This window comes from Chiloscyllium plagiosum, unplaced genomic scaffold (genome assembly GCF_037043375.1).
Source record: "Chiloscyllium plagiosum isolate Xiang-an unplaced genomic scaffold, Cpla_swu_hap1 HiC_scaffold_16, whole genome shotgun sequence".
Classification (NCBI taxonomy): Eukaryota; Metazoa; Chordata; class Chondrichthyes; order Orectolobiformes; family Hemiscylliidae; genus Chiloscyllium; species Chiloscyllium plagiosum.
In genome coordinates this window covers 17,774,169-17,796,314 of record NW_028270154.1, presented here as the reverse complement: position 1 = coordinate 17,796,314, position 22,146 = coordinate 17,774,169, and the positions used below count along the sequence as shown (strand labels likewise).

At 41.7% G+C, this 22,146-nt stretch overlaps 1 protein-coding gene across 4 annotated transcripts in view; it reads right to left on the bottom strand.

The window, feature by feature from the left end:
- Positions 1–22,146, bottom strand: part of rad50 (RAD50 homolog, double strand break repair protein) — a 152,783-nt gene that overhangs the window by 91,084 nt on the left and 39,553 nt on the right. For all 4 annotated transcript variants that reach the window (XM_087995185.1, XM_087995186.1, XM_087995187.1 and 1 more), the window contains 5 exons: positions 17,103–17,231; positions 11,889–12,054; positions 10,704–10,897; positions 9,450–9,656; positions 4,796–4,978 (listed from right to left, as the gene is read on the bottom strand). In XM_087995185.1, the coding sequence (XP_087851311.1) occupies positions 4,796–4,978; positions 9,450–9,656; positions 10,704–10,897; positions 11,889–12,054; positions 17,103–17,231 (879 nt within the window). The remainder of the gene's footprint in view (positions 1–4,795; positions 4,979–9,449; positions 9,657–10,703; positions 10,898–11,888; positions 12,055–17,102; positions 17,232–22,146) is intronic.

Here is a 22,146-nt window from a genome sequence, read left to right as displayed (position 1 = left end):
AAAACCCAAAGAACTGAGAATGCTGGAAACCTGAAAGTGCTGGAAAAACTTAGCAGATCTGATAGCATCTGTAGAGGGAAAGCAGAATTAACATTTTGGTCCAATGACCAGTTTTATTAATTCTGCTTTTTCTCCGCAGATGCTACCCGATCTGCTGAACTTTTTTCCAGCAATTTCTGATTAAAACAACTTGAGTACATTGGCCTCTGGAAGATAGCTTGGAACAAAGAGGGGACTCCGAGGAAAGACTGAGTAAGGATGCACCAAGGCAGGTCTTAGTGAACCGAAGTGAAGAAACCACGAGTTCTTGGCAGACCAAGCAAGAAAGCCATTGACCCTGAAAAATAGCATTCCAGCTCTTTGTTGAGTTTCATCTATTTAAACTGCTGAAATCTTCAATATCCCAGGAAACCTACTAAAATAACCTGTTTCACTAACAGCCAAATTCCAAGTGAAGACAGAAGTGAGGCCATGAAGGGGGAAGAACTCTGGCTCTTTGCGGCTCTTTTAACGGACGATTTATGAGATTAGCATCAATTAGAGTCCAGAGAGAGATTTTCAACAGACCAATAATCACAAAAGTAGTGAGTGACTCAACTCAAAGGTTCTCTATTTTTAAAATATGTTATTGAAGGAAATATGCTTACCTTTAGGTATTGCAACAACAGTATATTTCACTAACTAACTAGGCTTGATTTTAAAAAAAACTGCAGATGATGTAATTCAGAAACAAAATTAGAAATAGCTGGAAAAACTCAGGTCAGGCAGCATCTGTGAAGAGAAATCAGAGTTAATATTCCTGGTCTGGTGACCCTTCCTTAGAACTGATGGAAAATGTTGGTTTATAGCAAGATAGGGTTGGGGGGTAAGGAGTAAACATGGAGCCCCCTCGAAGAGAAAGAAGAACAGTTGGCACAGACAAAGGAGTGGATAGAAGTGTGATAACTATTAATGGCTAACAATAAGTAGTGCGTAATGGTAGACTGTGTGATAACAAGGCCTGGTGCAGATGGGGGGGGGGGGGGGGGGTACATTGGAGAGTTCAGGCTCTAAAATTATTGAACTCAATATAGAGCCTGGAGGGCTGCAGGGTCCCCAAGTGGAACATAAGGTATTGTTCTTCCAGTTTGTACTGAGCTTTGCTAGAGCACTACAGCAAGCCTGAGACCAAGATGTTGACCAGAGAACACCATGGTGTGTTAAAGTAGCAGGCAACTGGAAGCTTAGGGTCTTTTTTGCAGACAGAATGTACATGTGTTCTGTGAAGCGGTCACTCAGTCTACACTTGGTTTCCCCAATATAGAGGAACACCTATGTTCTGCCCGCAAAAAAGGCCCCGAGCTTCCAGTTGCCTGTAACTTTAACAAATCACCCAATTCCCTGGCCAACATCTGTCTCAGGCTTGCTGCAGTGTTCCAGTGAAGCTCAGTGTAAGCTGAAAGAACAACATCTAATTTTCCAACTGGGGACCCTGCAGCCCTCCAGACTCAATTCAGAGTTCAATAATTTTAAGGCCTGGACTCCCCTATGTCCTGGCCCCCAACCCCACACACCAGGCCTTGTTATCACATAGTTTGCCATTACACACTACCTATTGTTGGCCACTAACAGTTTCCATTAACAGCTATTCACCCGCCCAGCCAGATCGTTATCTACTCCTTTGTCTGACCGACTATTCTTTTCTCTCTCTCTGGGGGCTCTGTCCCTGTGTATTGTTTACTCCTTGTCCCCTCCTGTCTTCTGCATATAAACCAACATTATTCCTAGCTACCATCATTTCTGAGGAAGGGTCACCAGATCTGAAACATTAACTCTGATTTCTCTTCACTGATGCTGCCAGACCTGCTAAGCTTTTCCAGCAACTTCGATTTTTGCTCATACTTGTTGTTATCTAAGTCAATGTTCATTTATCATCTCCAGCCTGCTACACCACATAATCATAACATAGCTCCTCTGAGATGGAATTCCAAACACTTACCTTTTCTTAGCTCACTTTATACCTTTCATTGACACATACCTATCAATCTCAGTTTTAAAATTAACAAATCGATCTAGTACCAAATGTCATTTGCAGAAAAGGTTCCAGACATCTATAACTGCTGTATGATGTTTTCCCCTGTTTCACTCCCAAAAGGTCTGGCTAGAAATAATCTGTTGAGATGTGTTAATGCACACTAGAACTGGCGAGCCTTAAACCTGGGTCTCCTGGCTCAGAAGAAGGGACACAACCACTGCACCACAGGAGTGCTCAAAGAAAAATAAATGCTTCTAATTCTTAAATAGTGTTGCATAGTTAAGGACTCGAAAACAAGTGGAAACAGTTTCTTTGAATCCTATTTGCTCACCTTAATATCTTGAAAATATTAATTAAATCACTCCTTAAATTTGTAAGGGCAAACGCCCTGATTGATGCAGAGCTCAGCAAACCTTTGTATTTAATATAAATTAAGTCATCCAAACAATACAAGAAGTACCTGAGAGTGTCAGAAACCACATTAGTATTCAGATGATGATTAAAGACCATGACGTTTCTTAGTTGTCTGTCACATGTGTTTCAATTGTTTCACAACACAACAGGTTCCTTTGACATATTATTGTAGACATGGTTTCCCAAACGTAATTAGTCTCAGCTTCTTGCGTCTGGCCCGACTCAACCTTTCCTATCCATGTACTTGTCTAAATGTCATTTAAAAGTTATAACTGTACCTGCCTCTACCACTTCCTTTGGTAACTCATTCTGCATACATGCACCATACCCTGTGTTGAAAACATTGCCCCTCAGGTTCCTTTAAAACTTTTCCCCTCTCACCGTAAACCTATGCCCTCTAGTTTTGGACTTTCCCACCATAGTAAAAAAGCCCTTGGTTATTCACCTTATCCATGCCCCTCATGATTTTCATAGAATCCCTACAGTGTGGAAACAGATTATTAGGCCCAAAACTGACTCTCCGAAGAGCATCCCTCCCAGAGTCACCCCCCCTGCCCTATCCCTGTTAACTCTTTATATCCCATTCATGGTCTACCTAACTTACACATCCTTGGACACTTAGGGCAATTTAGCATGGTTGTGCATATTTTGGACTATGGGGGGAAACTGACAGAAAGAACATGCAAACTCCACACAGACAGTAGCCCGAGGTTGGAATTAAACCAGAGTCCCTGGCACTGTAAGGCAGTAGTGATAACCACTGAGCCACTGTGTTGCGAATAAACCTCTACTTGGTCACCCCTTAGCTTGCTATGCTCCAGCGAAGAAAGCTCATCCAGCCTCTCCTTATAACTCAAGCCCTCCAGAGTTGGAAACTTCCTTCTAAGTCTTCTCTGTACTCTTCCCAGTTTAATAAGCATCCTTCCTATAGCAGGGCGAACAGAATTGTATTCAGTACTCTAAGTGTGATCTTACCAATATCTTGCACATTTGTAACATGATAACCAAACTCTTGTACTCAGTGTTTGGACCAATGAAAGCAAACATGCTAAATGCATTCTTCATCACCCTGTCTACCTGTGACACCACTTTAAAGGAACTATGCACCTGCACTCCCAGGCCTGTGTGTTCGACGACACTCCCCAGGGCCCTACCATTAACTGTTTAAGTCCTGTCCTGGTTTGTCTTAAAATGCAACCCCTCACATTTATCTGAAATAAACTCCATCTGCCTTTTCTTGGCCCAATGGCTCAGCTGTTCAAGATCCCATTATATTCTGAGATAACCTTCTTCATTGTCCACTACATCACTAATTTTGGTGTCATTGCAAATTTACTAACCATGCCTCCCGTATTTTCATCCAAATTGTTTATATAAATGACAAACAACAGTGGATCAAGCACCAATCCTTGCAGCACACTACTTGTCACAGGCCTCCTGTCTAAACAGCAACACTCTACTACCACCACCACTCTGTGTTCTACCGTCAAGCCAATTTTGTGTCCAATTAGCTAGCTCTTGCTAAATTCCATATGATCTAATTTTGCTAACCAGTCTACCATGTGGAACATTGTTGAACACCTTGCAAAAGCCCTTGTTCACAACGTCTACAGTTCTGCCTTCGATCTTTTTTTGTCACCTCTTTAAAACCTTAAAGTTTGAGAGATATAACTTCCCTCCGTCAAAGTCATGCTTACTATCTCTAATCAGTCCTTGCCTTTCCAAAAGCATGTAAATCCCATGTTTTGAAATCTCCTCCAACAACTTAAACACTACTGACATCAGGCTCACCAGCCTGTAGTTCCTTGGGTTTTCGTTGCAGCCTTTTTAAAATAATGGTGCAACTTTAACCATCCTCCATCATCTCACCCATGGCTATCAATGATCCAACTATCTCTGCTAGTGATTTCTTCCCTAGCCTCCCACGATATCTTGGGATATATTTCATCAGATCCTGGGGATTTATCTATCTTTATACAATTTAAGAACAACACCTCCTGTTCTGAAATACGGATTATTTTCAAGACATCAATATTTACGTCTGAGTTCCCTAACTTTCATGTCTTTCTCTACAGTAAATACTGATTAGAAATATTTGTTTCTGATCTCATCCACCTTCTATAGCTCTACAGACACATGATAGACACACTCCTGGATTACTACAATTTAACTGTAGAACAATTAAATAACCATACAAAGCAGAAAACACTTGTGGTGCAGTGGTAATGTCTCTACGTCTGAGCTAGGAGTCTTGGGTTTAAGCTCCATCAGCTCCAGAGGTGAGTCATTACAACCCAGAAAAGGTTAATTAAAAATATCTACACAGCAAAAGTGAAACAGATGGACAAAAGGTACACACCCATTTACCTTGTCTTTTTTCAGCATTTCCATCTGAGTTCTGGCCGTAGTGTGCAAGTTTAACATCTCCATTTCCTGATCGAGTTTCTTCAAGGACTTGTCTAGTGCTCCCTTCTCATTTAGCAGATTCGCCAGTTCAGCCTTCAGGCTGTCCACATTGCTGCCTCTTTCTGCACGGTCGAGGTCATGCTCCTGAAGAGCCAATAAATTCAGGAACAAGTGAGAAGTCACAAAGGCACCAGAAACAGTTAGGGGTCTGTTCACTGGAGATGTTAGAAAAAGGACCAGAAAGCAAGCTATTATCCGCAAGCCATTCTGAAGGAGGGTCACTGGACCCAAAACATTAATTCTGATTTCTCTACACTGATGATGCCAGATCTGCTGAGCTTTTCCAGCAACTTCTGTTTTTGTTTCTATTATTTGCAACTTTGGCATCACTATTTAATTCTATACTTCCTTTCCCATAAACGACAGTTGCATTCTATGAATGGGTGTCGAAACAGGTGTAAACCTAGATATTTCGTTCCTCAGCTTTAACTATTTCTCTGCTGTTTCACATTTTTCACTTCAAATTCTAACCCTCTCTAAAACATACATTCACTGGTCATTTCCAGTGAGCCCTACCATGTTACAGGTGTTTCAATGGAGATGCTCCACGACTTGCCTTCTAGCCTCCTGGCAGATGCATTTCCATTGAACTCTGTTGATGCAGTTTTCAATGTAATGAACACACAGAGGTATGTACTCAAATTTTACATACATCAGGGTCACTGTCATTAGTCCAACAGGCTATAGCTGACATAGCTTAGTCAAAATGAAAATTTATTCAGCATCTTTGGCAGACAGAGGTAGGTCAGGGTAATTCTTTCCAACAACATATTTTTATATTGCACTTTCAATAAATCATCCCACTTCACAGGAACGTCATGGAATAAAATTGGCTTAAAGGCAATAATCTGTCAGTGTATCACTTAGTCAATAACCTGAGTCACACAGCTGTAGGGAAGATCAGTAGATGTGAAGCCTTGACTGAACTCTTACACCTTACTGTTCTGAGGGTGATGAACTCACGAAGGACCCTGCTGCCTTCTCTAACCACACCACAAAGTCCACACAACAAGTTGCTCAGTCAGTACCTTTCTAAGGTTTATTAAACTTTTTTAAAATTGTTTTCCTGATCAAAATAGCACTAGAGATGTCTGATCCAGTCAGCATTCATGGCAGATTGGTACAAAAGGTGAAGTCACATGATATCAAGGTGAGCTGGCAAGATGGAGATAGAACTGGCTTAGTCATAGGAAACAGAGGGTAGCGGTGGAAGGATGCTTTTCGGAATGGATATTGTGACGAGCTGTGTTCCACAAGGATCAGTGCTGGGACCTCTGCTGTTTGTGGTCTATATGAAGGATTTGGAGGAGAACGGAGCTGGTCTAATTGGTAAGTTTGCAGAAAATACAAAGATTGGTGGAGTTGCAGATAATGAGGAGGATTGTCAGAGGATACAGCACGAAATAGATCAGTTGGAGGCATGAGCAGAAAAATGGCAGATGGAGTTTAATCCGGACACATGTGAAGTGATGCATTTTGGAAGGTCAAGTGCAGGTGGAAATTATTCAATGAATGCAGAACCCTTAGGAGTATTGATAAGCAGAGGGATCTGGGTATGCAGGTCCACAGAGCACTGAAGGTGGCAGCACAGGTAGATGAGGCAGTAAAAAAACAAGGTCTATGGCATGCTTGCCTTCATTGGAAGGGGTATTGAGTATAAGGAAGGGCAAGTTATGCAGCAGCTTTATAGAACTTTATTTAGGTCACACTTAGAATATTGCATACAGTTCTGGTCACCACACAACTTAACATCTGTAGTTGGGAAAATGCTGGAGGCTATCATTAAAAAAGAAACAGTGAGACATCTGGATGGAAAGGGTTCCATCAGGCAGATACAGCATGGATTCAGGAATCTTTGAGAATGTAACAAGTGCTGATAGGAGGATGGGAGGAGAACAAGAAGATGTTGTATAGTTGGATTTCTAGAAGACATTTGATAAAGTGCCACATAAAAGACTCCTCCATAAGGTAAGAATGCATAGAGTTGTGGGGAATATACTAGCATGGAATCAAGGAACTGGATAACCAACAGAAAGCAGAGAGTTGGGATAAATGGGCGTTTCTCTGGTTGGAGATCAGTGGTGAGGGGGGTGCAACAGGGGTCGGTGTTGGGCCCGCAACTGTTCATGATAATATACAAATGATCTGGAAGAGGGGACCGAGTAACGTATCCCAGTTTGCTGATGATACTAACTTGACTGGAAAGGAAAACTGTGTAGAGGATGTGGACGGTTTGCAGAGAGACTTAGATAGGTTAAGTGAGTGGGCAAAGGTCTGGCAGATGGAGAAGAATGTTGGTAAAAGTGAGGTTATCCACTCTGGAAGTAAAAGTAGTAGATCAGAATATTATTTAAAAGGTGAAAGATTGCGACATGACATTGTGCAGAGGGACTAAAGAGCGCTCGTACATGATTTGCAGGTGCAACAGATAATCAGAAAGGCAAACAGAATATTGGCTTTCAAAAGAGGGTGTATTTCAGGGAAGGGGGGGGCTTCTGCTGCAATCGTACGAGGTGTTAATGAGGCCACACATCGAGTATTGTGTGCAGCTCTGGTCTCCTTACTCGAGGAAGGATATACTGGCTTTGGAGGTGGTGCAGAGGAGGTTCACCAAGCTGATTCCAGATATAAGGGGGTTACCCTATGGGGAGAGGTTGTGCCGCCTGGGACTGTACTCGCTAGGAATTGAGAAGAATGAGAGGGTATCATACAGAGACATAAAATTATGGAAGAGATCGATAAATTAGAGGCAGGAAAGATGTTTCCGCTGGTGGGTGAGACTAGGGTGAGGGGACATGGCCTCAAAATTAGTAGGGAGTAGATTTCAGCCAAAGATGAGGAGGAACTGCTTTTCCCAGAGAGTAGTGAATCTATGGAATTCTCTGCCCAAGGAAGCAGTAGAGACAGCATCATTAAATATACTCAAGACAAAGCTGGATGTGTTTTTGCATAGTAGGGGAACTAAGGATTATGGGAATAATGCAGGTAGGAGAAATTGACACGATGGATAGATCAGTGTGACCTTAGTGAATGGCGGAGCAGGCTCGACGGGCCAAATGGCCTACTTCTGCTTCTATTACTATGAAATGATGAAGAATGATGTGAATGCTTTGGAGAGGGTACAGAAAAGGTTTGCCAGGATGTTGCCTGGTATGGGGGATGTTTAGCTATAGAGAAAGGTTGGTTAGACCAGGTTTGTTTTCACTTTGACACAGGAGGTTGAGGGGGCAACCAGAAAGAAGTTTATCAGGTTATAAATGGCATGGATAGTGTGGAAAGTGTGATCTTTTCCCCAGGGAGGAGGGATCAATTATTAGGGGAGACCAGTTCCGGAGTGGGGGGGCGGGGGGGGGGGGGGGACACTTTAAAATAGAGGTGTCAGGCAAGTTTTTCACACCGAGGGTGAGTGCCTAGAGTGCACTGCCAGAGATGATGGTGGATGCTAACACAATAGCAGCATTCAAGAAGCACCTGGACAAACACATGAATAGGAAGGGAACAGAGGGTTACACATCCTGTAGGTGAAGACATTTTTAATATGCAAGGGCAAAATGTGTCGGAGGAGTCTTGAGAGGGCCTGTTCCTGTGCTGTACTGTTCTTTGTTGTAATTCAATTTGAATCTTCTTGCTATGAATACAGACTTCCACCAGAGATAACTGCATAATGTAAAGCTTGCTATATGTTTGACTGAAGAACAAGTTTGTAAGTCATATAACCACAAGGGAGCAATTGCATCTGGATACTAGTATTACAGATTGTTCAACTTAGAAACTTCTGAGGCAGTACTGAGTGGGAGTATTATAGTTCAACACTCAAAACAGAAATATATGGATTGCCCATTGATTAATTTTGATCATTATCAGCAAATTACCACACTGCTGTCTGCTGTTTGTTTAAGTCCTTGAGCTGGAACCATCAGACAATGAACAGATAACAGTTCAGTCAAATTAATCCTCTCATTCAACAATGTTTCTTGGCAAAAGTGGTTGCACATCTATTCAAGATCTTTTGGTTGTTCTTTTCAGGATTTTAACTACCTCTCTTTCAAATCACCATGCCACTGTCTGTACTTTCCTTCCTACTAACAAGTGAATTCACACATAGGATCATATTTGTATTCTATATAGAAAATAATGCGTTTATATAGCACCTTCCACCACAATCGAATGTGCAAATTATGCACTTGGGAAGTGCAATCATTATTTTAATCGAGGATACAGCAAAGTTGCAGACTGCATTAATCCATCAAACAACTATAACAACAACGGCCGGATGTTCTGCTTTTATAATATGATTCAGGGCTACATAGTCCACAGAACAGGAGATAATTCTCCTGCTCACCTTCAATGTGGTACCAGGAAATCTTATTTGTACCTCAGATGCCACACAAGACCTCAGCTTAAAGTCTCATTGAAACAAAGGTATTGCTGGCAGTGTAAAACTCCCGCAGTCCTGCCTCAAACATTGCTAAATTCAGGAATCTATAGCCCCTACAATGTTTATCTGGATGGTGGAAGGAACAATGTGAAAGTTGGAGTTCCTTTGCTGCCTTACCGCTTTGTTGAGTTCCTGGTCCAATTCTTGCAATCTAGTGGAAGACCCTTCCAGTTGCTGGAGTTCCAACTTAACATTCTTCAGCTCATCCTGTCTCTTTCGCTGAATGCCCGACTTAAGTTCAATTGTTCGCTCCAGTCCTGTCTTTGTATCTCTAAGCTCATCAATCTGCCGCTGCTTGGTTGCTTCTTTTGCTGCATATTCTCCCTATTAAAACAAGCATGTTTTGAATGTTTGCAGTAATTCATGTTGGGTGTATGAAGGCAGCAACGGGCTCAGGATCCAATTGTAGGCAAATACCTTGCCACATCTGTAAATCTGAAAATCCTAAAAGGTCCACAGGTTGAACGCTATTTTACAATCTGACTCAAAAGTAGACCATAAGATATTTTACGTTAAAAAATGCACTTTGTACAATGTTAAGGGACTCCTCGCCAATTCATAGCTAATGTTTTACTTTTCAAATGCAGTTGTTTGTAATTTAATGTAATGTAACGCAGGAAACCTGGCAATCAATAGATGCACATGATAATGAAGCAGATAATCTACTTCAGTGATAATGGGTGAAAGAGTAAACATTCTGCAAGACATTCAACTTAAATTTAAAAAATATAAGTTTGGTTGTGGTTGTTCTAAAGCGAAATAATTCAAAGAAAATTGTAAGCTTTCAATTTGTACTTTCTTAGCTCAATGTTGTCTACAAATTGGTGGGGGGCTCAACTGCCTGACCACAACAGAATACAGTTATACAGTTGGTAAGTTCAGTAAAACTAGGACCTTGTCTTCCAAAAGTACATCCAGAAGCCAATCACAGCACAGGTTGGCTCAGCAGGACAGTCCACATTTTCACCATGATGTGGAGGAGCCAGTGCTGGACTGGGGTGGACAAAGTTAAAATTCACAACACCAGATTATAGTCCAACAGGTTTATTTGGAAGCACTAGCTTTTGGAGCGCGGCTCCTTCATGAAGGAGCAAAGGAGCATTCATCATCAGGGTACACAGAAAGATGGTTTGCAATTCACGAACAAGTTTCATATGGGACAATAAAATCATCAGTAATTGCCATAAAAAATCCATCTAGTTTGTCATGAAGGAGCAGAGCTCCAAAAACTAGTGTTTCCAAATAAAACTTTTGGACTATCACCTGCTGTTGTGTCACATTTTCCCGAAACAGTCCCATTTAACACCATTGGTGCAAACCAGAGAACTGTTAGGTGAGCCATATACTTTTGCTTAAAAAGAAAGTTCTCACCATCAGTTGGTTGGCCGATTCTTCCTCACTGCCTAATCTAGCTGCGATTTGACGACAGAAACTATCATACTGGCGATCGCTGAATGGTGCCCTTTCATAACCATCCAGTTCAAGATGCCTTGCTAGAGAGTGGACTAAAGAATCGCGTTTTTTGATGTTCTCCTGCTGCCGATCTGCCTGGAGCTGAAGTCGTCCTAAACGCAAGGAAAATGAAGGAGAATCAGACGTATTCAAAATATCATTTACTTACAGGAGTAAAGTCACTGCATTGATTGAGAACTTACCAACAGGCACATTTTTCAAGCATCTATAATTAAAATGAACAGTAATCAGAATATTAGGAGTCAATTCTTGATTTCCTTCCTCTGCCACCCCATATATGGAAAAGATGATGATTTAGTGGTAATGTCACTTGACTGGTGATCCAGAGGCTCCAATGCTAATGTTCTGGGGACACGGATTCAAATCCCACCACAGACTAGCTTTGAGATTCCCACCAACTGCTAAATTTATATTTTTAAATTATTCATTCATGAGATGGGAGTGCTGGCAGTTTTTGCATGTAAGGGACAATAACATAATCAGTAATTGCCATTAAAAATCCATCTAGTTTGTCAATGTCCTTTGAGAGAGAAATCTACCATCTTTAAGTGGTCTGGTCTATATGGTGATTTCAGACCCACAATAATGTGGTTGACTCCCAACTTCCCTATGAAGTGTAAAGGTAACTTCGGACGCGCAATAAACCTCACCTCCAATATCTGTATCTCAGGAAAGAACAAGTGAAAGAAACAGGCAATATATCAACTAACAATCATTTAAATACGTGCACAAGATTGCAACTAATTACTGGTTTGATTTCGACAATGCACAGACCACTATTGTACTTTTATAGAGGAGTTGTCAATTGTCCTATTTTCCAATCAAGACACTCAGAAATACAACTTGATTTCCTATTATAACAAAGGATTTCTGCATTCCACATCAGGGAAGACAAAAGGATGGTTTGCAATTCACTAGCAAGCTGATGTCAATGGTACAAAAAGTGAAACAGTAAAACGTGCAAAACTGACTATTGGAGGTCATCAATAATGTGTACGCATATCCAGAATAAGTTTAGTGTAGAATTTGTAAAATTGAGACATTTTGTGCAAACTACAAAAGTGAAAATGACTTTTCTGGTACCCTGTTCAACCAGCATCTCTGACTTCTGTCGGTTGAGTTTCTGGCACCTCTGGTTTACCCGATCAAGCTCACGCTGATGATCAGTCAGTCGTCTCTCTTTTTCAATCACTGTCCTCTGGTGATTGAGGTACTTGTCCCGAAGCTGCTCATCAGTTCCCTGGAATAGCTGAAATTCAAGACAAATGTAATAGATCATTATTAAATGTGAGAATTCCTTTACTGCTAGAGGAGTGATACAACTTAAATGTGGAAAACTCTTGTTCCAACTTTAAAGTGCGTGCAATTTCCAGAAGGATAGTAAGACAGTGATGTGTAGATGTTTGGATTCTTTTTTAGATTCTATCATCAAGTGTACTTAAGTGCAAGAATACAGTGAAAAGTGTATAATGCCACCAGACATGGTGCCATCTTAGGTGCCTAGGTAACAAAAACAGCTTATTTTCAAAGTTTAAGAAAAATGTGAGTTAAAAAGTTCAGCATTACTTTTCTACTATCCTGTGAAGTAAAGAAATAGGTAACAGCTTACATTGAAGTCTTTTGCAGTTTAAACTAGGAAAATAAAGGAATAAGTTTAAAGTTCAACAGTCTTTGATGAGTCTTCTGACCAGGTTGGGAGCTGCCGAGTGACCAAAGCGGGGATAGAAAAAGAGCAAAAAGGGGTGGACAAAACAGAAGGAGTGGAGGAGCTCTGCATGCACACAAACCATTTGCACAAAGGACATTGCATAAGATATTGAGCACAGATCAGAGCTCCTCTGATGTTCTGAAGAGTCAGTTAGCGGAGGGAAAAACATGAAGGTGTACATGGAGCAAGAGTTGACTTACAGATTACAACGTTCAAAGAAACAGCATAGAATGACACAAAGTGTTAATTCAAACAGGATCATGCATTTTACAAAATTTCTACAGTCAGTCTTTAACTTCCAAGTTTGTTGCATCCTCAGTCAGTATTCCTAGTGAGAGTGGCCTCTGTAGTGGATATATTTGAAATAAAATTTGTTATCAGTACAGATTATTTATTTCCTTCATAGCAAACATTTCAGTCATCTAATATGGATTTCCCTCAAAGGAACCGGTGTTTTTGACACTCCAGGCTCATGGATCTTAAACTGTCTGATACAATACAGATTCCTCAAAAGCTACATAAATCCTTCAAGAGTACAATATATTTGCAGGTAAGTACTAAAGAGAGAAAACACAGTAATTGACAGCTTCAATGATTAGAGATAGTTACTGCACAATGTAGGTAGCAAAAAGGCCATTCAGACCAAAAGCTTCAAACTAACCTCGCTGAATGGACTACATGGAGGCAGTTTACTTTTGTTTTAAGGGTAACTACAGATGGACACCAAACACCCTGGTTTTGAGAATGATGTTACGGAATCATAGAACTCTACAAGACAGAAAGAGGCCATTCAGCCCATCATTTCTCCAGCGATCCTATGAAGTGCTTCCCATGCAGCCAACACCCATTTAGAGATGTACAGCAAAGAAACAGACCCTTCGGTCCAACCCGTCCAAGCTGACCAGATATTTTCTGCAAGCATTTAGCCCATATCTCTCAAAATCCTTCCTAGTCATATACCCATTTATATGCCTTTTAAATGTTGTGACTGTACCAGCCTCCACCACTTTATCTGGCAGTTTGTTCCATACACACACCATCCTCTGCATTGAAATGTTGCCCCTTGGGTCTTGTAAATTTTTCCCCTCTCATCTTAAACCGATGTCCTCTAGTTCTGGATTCTCACAACCCAGGGAAAAGACCTTGGCTATTCACCCTATCCATGTCCTTCATGATTTTAGAAATCATCCCTCAGCCTCTGATGCTCCAGGGTAAACAGCCACAGCCTAGTCAGCCTACCCCTATAGCTCACATCCTCCATTCCTGGTAACATGCTTGTAAATCTTTTCTGAACCCTTTCAAGTTTCACAACATCCTTCTGATAGGAGGGAGACCAGAATCACACAAAACATTCCAAAAGTGGCCTAACCAATGTCCTGTACACACGCAACATGACCTCCCAACTCCTGTACTCAATACTCTGATCAATAAAAGAAAGCATACCAAAAGCCTTCTTCACTATCCTATCTATCAGCGAGTCCACTTTCGATGAACTATGAACGTGCACTCCAAGGTCTCTTTGTTCAGCAACACTCCCCAGGACCGTACTGTGAAGCGCACAAGTCCAATCCCGGTTTGCTTTCCCAAAATGCAGCACCTCATATTTATCCAAATTAAACTGCATTTGCCATTCCTCAGCTATTGGCTCATCAAGATCCTGTTGTACTCTGAGTCAACCTTCTTCTCTGTCCACTACACCTTCAAATTTGGTGTCATCTGCAAACTTACTAACCATACCTCCTGTGCTCATATCTAAATCTAATTCACCTAGCTTGCATATCCCTTTATACTACAGGGCAACTTACCATGGCAAAGCCACCTAACCTATGTATCTTTGGATATGGCAGGAAAGCAGAACACCCAAAGGAAACCCATGGGAGACACGATGGAGTGGTTGGGGGTGGTCGGGAACATGCATACATCATACAGTCATCCAAGGCTAGATTCAAACCCGGTTTCCTGGTGCTGATGCAGCAATGCTGACCATTGAGCCACCGTGTTCTCATGAGCTAACTTTTAAAAAGCCGACCTCTGCACTTTTTCATCCGTTAACAGCATGACTCCTTACTTTTTCATACCCCAAGGCTATCTAGCTTCTCCTGAAATGCATTTATGCAAGTCACTTCAACTAGCCTTATTGATAATATAGTGACAGTGATAAAGTTCGTCATCAGAGGCTCTTCAAATTTTGCTGGTGTAATTTAATTTCAGTCTCTGCTTAAGCAGCAAAGAACGGTCTTACTGCTGCAGCAAACAGACCTACTCCTGGTTTCTCCTTAATATTCATGCCAGTAATCTTGAGTGTGCAGGTTAAAGTATTCAGATGAGGAGAAGCACCATGATCAATAGGCTGGGACTTCCCTCCCTGGAGCATGGGAAGCTGAGGATGACCTTATAGAGGATTATAAAATCATGAGTGGCATAGATAAGGTGAATAGCCAAAGTTTCTTTCCTAGGGTTGGTGAGTTCAAACCCCCGGGGCATGTTTTTAAGGTGAGACGAGAAAGATTTAAAAGGGATCTGAGGGACATTTTCAACAGAGGGTTGCTCGGATGTGAAATGAACCACCATTTGATGCAGGTACAGTTACAACATTCCAAAAACATCTAGATACGTACATGAAAAGGAAATATTTGGCGGCATATGGGCCAAACACAGGCAAGTGAGACTGATTTAGTTTGGGAAACTTGGTCAGCATGGATCAGTTGAATTGAAGGTCTATTCTGTTCTATAACACTGGGAAACACTATCATGTGTTGTCCTTTTAACCACTTCACACTGGTGGACCAGAAGGTGGTGGTGATGGGGGTGGTGGTAAGAGAGGTGAAGCTAACAGACATCTTCAAAAAGTGAAACAAGATAGTCCTTCTCAATCAAAAAAAGCAATTTGTTAATTGCTTCATGATGTCCATGTAATGTGATCTTATAATCAATGATATCAATCTAACCTTAAGTAATTTAACCCAGCATCAACCTATATATGAACCAAGTATTTCAACCACAAACAAAACACTTAGCAAGGCAATTATTTTATAAAGGTCTTATGTTTCTATCCAGATGAATAATACCCTTTGCTTTTTACACTCAACAGTGTCGATTAAGTTAAAAACTATTGGATATGCAATTATTTCACACCAGATATAGATCCAACTAGAGTTTTCACATCATGTAACAGTACTATTCCTTGAATAGGAATAGTACTGTTACATGATGTGAAAAATCTACTTTGATCTATATCTGATGTGAAATTCTTGCACCGCAATTAAACTCTCATGCATTCAATCTTGCAAGAAATGCAAATGCTGACATGGTCCAATAAGCACCTAATGTTCCCATTTAAATATCAAGTGAATGTCGAGCAAGTTCCACTGCACATAAATCATTTATTATACACATTATTAATCTACCTATAGCCTCCTGCACACAAAAATACTGTTCTACTTTGTTTAGTGTGTAACAAACAGATCAGTTCAGTTGCCCCCCCCACCAGTAAACACGGCAGAAACACGGTTGACATATATAACAGCGCGGTTTTGTGCATTTTTAGATACAGCAAACATTTTTCAGCCACACGGTTTCCGATTAGCAGAGACAGTGCTGCACTTTTTGTCAGATACCACTGGTTAAAACGGCCTCACGAGTAAAAAGGTGGCTTTTCTTAGCAAATCATAGTGCCCTTGATAAACAAAACAATGCTTCAAGAATCTGTAGAATTTCCGAACAAAAATTTTATTTTCATCTCTTTGACCAAGTTTCTCTCTATTAAATTGGTCAGTACAGAGCCAGATTCATAGATGTTCAATTTATTGGAGGGTGATCTTGGCCCAAGGAGGGCATCCCCCTGAAAAAACAACAACTTCCCCTCCCATTTCTTCCTTACTTGCTTTTCAATTACAGGGTTCTTTAAACACAGTCAAGAGGACAGCAAAGTGTCACTGCCTAATGCTCCCTGCCCCTCCTTGTTCTGTCATGCCTCCTTCATGAGCTGGCCCACAATCCCAGCAGTATCGGCTAACAGGTTCTGGGTTCAGCTACCCGCATCTTAAATCAATAATCAATAACTAACTGAGCCTTCTAACAATCTGACTTACTCATGTCTCTTAGAACAAGGTGGGCAGCATGTTCACAGAAAACATATTTTGGAAATGTTGGGGTTAGGAGCTTTCAGGGCACCACCCATACATCTGCTTTTCATTTCTTGGTCTCTAAAACACCATACCTCATCCCCCAGGCTGCCTGATCCCTTCCAGCCCTACAAAAGGCTCTAAATTCTTGGCTCTGACATCCATCCACACTTCTTGCTCAAACTGCTCACATTCCCAGTGGCAACCACCGCCCAGCTTTGACGTTGTTGGGATTATTCGAGTTTGAGCTGGCAGCCAATCAGATTGGGTGGTAGCTCTTAGGGATGAGATTTGCTCTCACTGATTGGCAGACAAAACCAGCTCTGTCCTCCCCACACCACACCAGGAAGAACAAGCCCAGGAAACTGGTTGAATTCAAACATACTTGGGACGATTTTCTTCCTTAAAATCCAAGTCAACAGAATATCGGCACTTTTTTTTTTATAAAGCAGAACAGGAACAAACCTGCTCCATTTTCTCCTCCAGTTCATGGTTGTCCTCCTCCATTTGTTTTCTCCTGCTTTCAAGGGCTTTGATGTCATTGTCAAGCTTCATCACTTTACCCAGGTTCCGGTCAATTTGAGACAAGTGTTCCTGCAAAAGCCAGCAGTCCAGTTCACATCAAAGCCATTAAAACAAGGCCATTATATGTCATATCCAGCCAATGCACTGGTTGTTTAAATCAACCCATTTGGGCATGCAGTAATGCTCACTTTTGAGACCGTACCTAAATCTTCTCAATTAAAATATAGAACAAAAGAATGACACCGATTCAGGATGGCATGGTGGCTCAGTGGTTAGCACTATTGCCTCGCAGCACCAAGGACCCATGTTCGATTCCAGCCTTGGATGACTGTCTGCACACAGTTTGGACGTTCTCAACGTGTGTGTGAGTTTCTGCCGGGTGCTCTGATTTCCTCCCACAGTCCAAAGATGTGCAGGTTAGGTAGATTGGCCATGCTAAATTGCCCTGTAGTGACCAACGATGTGCAGACTAGGTGGCTAGCTATGGTAAATGCAGGGTTACACGAATGGGGGGGGGGCGCGGGGCGCGGGGGGGGGGGGGCGCAGGGGGGGGGGGGCGGGCGGGGGGGGGCGGGGGGGGGGCGGGGGGCGGGGGGGGGGGCGGGGGGGGGGGGGGCGGGGGGGGGGGGGGCGGGGGCGGGCGGGGGGGGGGGGGGGCGGGGGGGGGGGGGGGGGGCGGGGGGGGGGGGGCGGGGGGGGGGGGCGGGGGGGGGGGGCGCGGGGGGCGCTCTTCGAAGAGTTGGTGCAAATCGATGAGCCAAATGGCCTCTATTTATACTGTAGTGATTCTATGTTTTGAAACACTTTTGAGGCAGGTGGGTCATGAACCTGGATCTTCTGGTCCAGTGGTAGGGATATTACCTGTATGCCGTGAGAGCCCTTAGCCAATGGAATTACCTACAATAATTGGAAAGGAACCACCAGAGATCCTATAGGTACAGTAGTATGATGATTACACGGCTAGACTAGTCATCAAAAAGGACATAATTAAAACTCGGTAAAACTCCGCTAATTGGCAAGGTTGCGCCTGATCTTCCACCCCAATTCTATTCGCCAAACTTATCCCCATGTGCAAGAAATCAGATTCGAATAAATGTACTAATCTTAGTCTAATGTGATCAACAATCGAAAATTCCCAGCCCTCTGCAAGAAAGGAATTCTAAAGATCCAAAATTCTATGAGTAAAGAGATTTCTCCTCACTCCTCAATGTTAATAACATGTTAATTATCTTATTAAAAGGACTTACACAAGTGATTAAGTACTTTGAATACATAAAAGGGGAGACTTCTCCTCATTGGTTGTGTATTGGTTTGTCTCAAAACAGTATGGAGAGAAACTTCTGGGTCCATGGGAGTGTTGGTTAGGCAGCAGACTGACATTTATAATGAAGTAACATTAGAAGAATTCAGCAATACCCTCAATAATCATCAACCTTCATTAACTTTAAAGCTACAACATGCAAGGAAAGATTTGTTTTCCTGGACACCACAATATTTAAATTTGTACTCAACAGGTGTAAGTTAGAAACAGCCTTTTTTCAAAATAGTTAGTCTATTTAGACACATGCTTCTAAATATAAAACCTGATCACTGTACACAACCTACCCAAACTGAGATCACAACTAATATATTTCCATCAAATGTATAAAAAGATTGGAAGATTTTAAACCATGTGGTTACTATTCTTTATCCTGCACCTTCAATTTCAATCCCGATTTTAAATTTAAGCAATTAATAGCATCCAATTTCTTTTTTCCATCATAGTAGCTCTCAAACACTTGCAGCTTTAAACTAAAGATTCTACATTAATTTGCAAGGAATTTATTAATCTATAGTTTGAGATTCCCGTCACCCTCCACTTTTCTCTCCTTTGTACACATCAGGTCTCTCTTGAAAAGTGTTTTAATCATTTTGCAAATGAAAAGAAGGAAAAACAGTGTGGGTGAGTAATCCTGGAATACTCTTGTACACTCAAGTAGCTGGCTAAAAAATTACTAATAGACAGACTTTACAGCATTGATGGCCTGACTGTACAATACATTACCACATACACAGCCGTGCACAGCATGGTGACACTGGGACTGATTTGGTGCTTCTGCCAAATTAAAGCTCAGTTAAAGAAGCTCAAGTACATCATCATTGGTGCACGAACCATTGCCAAAAGCCTGCTGAAACTCCTCTATGCTCACGGCAGTGAGGATTTAGAAAGGAAACCAAAATAGTGTGATTGTGTAATGAAGGAGGAGTGAAAATTGAGTATTTGGGCGGTGGCACAGTGGTTAGCACTGCTGCCTCACAGCGCTAGAGACCCGGGTTCAATTCCCGCCTTGGCTCAGGCGACTGTGTGGAGTTTGCACGTTCTCCCCGTGTCTGCGTGGGTTTCCTCCGGGTGCTCCGGTTTCCTCCCACAGTCCAAAGATGTGCAGGGTCAGGTGAATTGGCCATACTAAATTGCCCGTAGTGTTAGGTAAGGGGTAAATGTAGGAGTATGGGTGGGTTTCGCTTCGGCGGGTCGGTGTGGACTTGTTGGGCCGAAGGGCCTGTTTCCACACTGTAATGTAATCTAATCTAAAGTCTATCCTTTCACTACAGTAACTACTCAGCCTGGCATAAAATATTTTGAACACGTTCAGTTTTTTATATTCCACAAAGTTGGTGGGAAATGTATTCCATGCTTTGTCATTTTCTTGGCTCAGGAATCAATAGCATTGTAGAAGGATTAATTATTCAAAGGATTAACATCAGTGATAATTAGCTATGAATTATCAGAAATAATACAATCATTGCACATAGTTTCTCTTTTAGCGACATGTTTTAACCAAAAGAGAGCTAGTTTGCATTTCATAGCACCAAAATGAATCAAACTCATCACATTTTCTTTTAAAATCAAAGTTTTAGGAGTGGAATGTGTTTCTTTCCTTACACTTTTCAAAAGGTGTAGCTGGTCTTAATGTGCACGGGTGAGGAAAAAATGCATCCAACTGCACAGAGCCTAACGTCACCTCTTAAATGCATTATCAGAAAGGTATATGTTCAGCTTACAGCCTTTGTAGTGTAAGTAAAACTGTTAACTCAAGGCAAGCTATCAGCAGTTTGAATACAACAGGGTCAGGTGCTGAGTAGTAGCAGGTGTACCACCTACAAGATGCAAAAATCCATCAAAGCCCCTGTAATTGCACCTTTCAAACTAACAACCATCACTATCTGGAAGGACAAAGGCAGCAGATATCAAAACGGAAAGTAGTGAAGAAACTCAGCATCTGTGGAGACAGACAGAGAGTCAACGTTTTGAATCAGACATTGTCTCCACTTCAGAACTGTGGGGGTGGGCTGGAAAATAGCAAATTTTATGTTGCCAGACAAAGAGGGAACAGCAGCGAGTGGAACAGATTGTGAGCCTAGAGGAGTTACAACAGACTTCTGATAATTGTTAGTTCAGTCGATTAATGCACCAATGGTGATGTACCTGATGCTTCCTTGGCTGAGCGCCAATTTGGCAGAAGCAGCAAATCAAACCCAGTACCACAATGCTCCAGATGGACACAAGACAAACAGGAGTGCTAATAGTGATGAAGGAATGATAGAGACGTAAAATGGGTGTAGATGAGGATATGAAAAATAGAAAACGCTGACAGCAAAGTCGACAAGACCCAAACAAGAAAGGGTGAAGGTGTGGTGTGTGTTTGTATGGGTGGAACAGGGTAAAAAAAGTACAGAAGTACAAGAAAAATGCTACTTCATCTGGAAGGTGCATCTGGGGCTCTGGGCAATGAAAAGGGAAGAGCTAAGGGCTCTGTCCGCCATGGTGGGTGGGAATGGTGACACAGACAGAGAAACTAAGAGAATGGAATGGAATCAAATCCAATCTTGCAGGAAGCAGGATGTGAGGAAGTGGGTCAGTGTAACTGTTTCCGTGGTTGTAGAAAGGACATCAGGTACAAGGGAACACTACCAGCTCACATGCCCATCCAAGACTGTCACTACCCAGACTTGGAAATATGTTGCCTTTCCATAGTGGCACTGGGTCCAAATTCAGAAATTTCCTCCTAATATGCATGCACCTACATCAAATATACTGCAGCAACTGAGGAAGGTAGCTCACTACGAGCATCTCACAGACAATAAATGCTAGCACAGCCCACACTCCGTGAATGCATTAGAAACACCATGTGTGACGATGCACAAGCAGTGTATTTCGTTCTTTTCTTTAAATGAAGAAAAGGTTGAGAGAGAAGTGACAGGCACTCTCCTCATAGCCAACAAACAGCTTGTGAAACCTTGTTTTTTTAAAATTATAACAGAAACAGCCTGAATAGGTGAGTCAAGCTCCCACAGAACTAGGATTGTTAACTTTAGCTCTCTGCAGTTGCTAGGGTCTTGAAACTAGATGTGAAAACTCTTACTTCTCTCTCTCTGTCACAGCTAAAAGCTGCTAGAATTGCACATCAGACAATCTATTTTACTGAATTTGCCTTTGCCAAGAGTGTGTTTATGGGATGTTACTGTATTGGAACTGTTGATTGGTAGGTATATTGTTAAGCAGATCCATACAGTTAGTTAAGCCAATTATTTTCTTTTCTATTTTGTCTGTATTTTAAATGTAGTGTAAATATAAAGCATGCTTTGATCAAGTAGAGTAGTAGGAGCAATTGAATTTCATCTGGATTACAACACCTTACAATGAACTTTACAATAAGAAAAAGTTGGGTCTAGGCTCTCTGAACATATTTTGAGGGGGTTGGTCTAGTCCACAACACGAAGAAATGAAAGGCACAGTCCCAATCCCATTGTAGCACCCTATTCACTGCACTGCACCATTCAATTTGAATAATAATTCCACTGATTTTTGCAGTATAAGTTCAAATAAATAACAGGAGCATTTTTGAATTACGCCTGAATGCAATATTGTTCATTTGAGGTGAACTGGAAATTCAGATGCAGCTAATCATTCTTCTAATTGACAAATAGAAAATGAATGATGGGC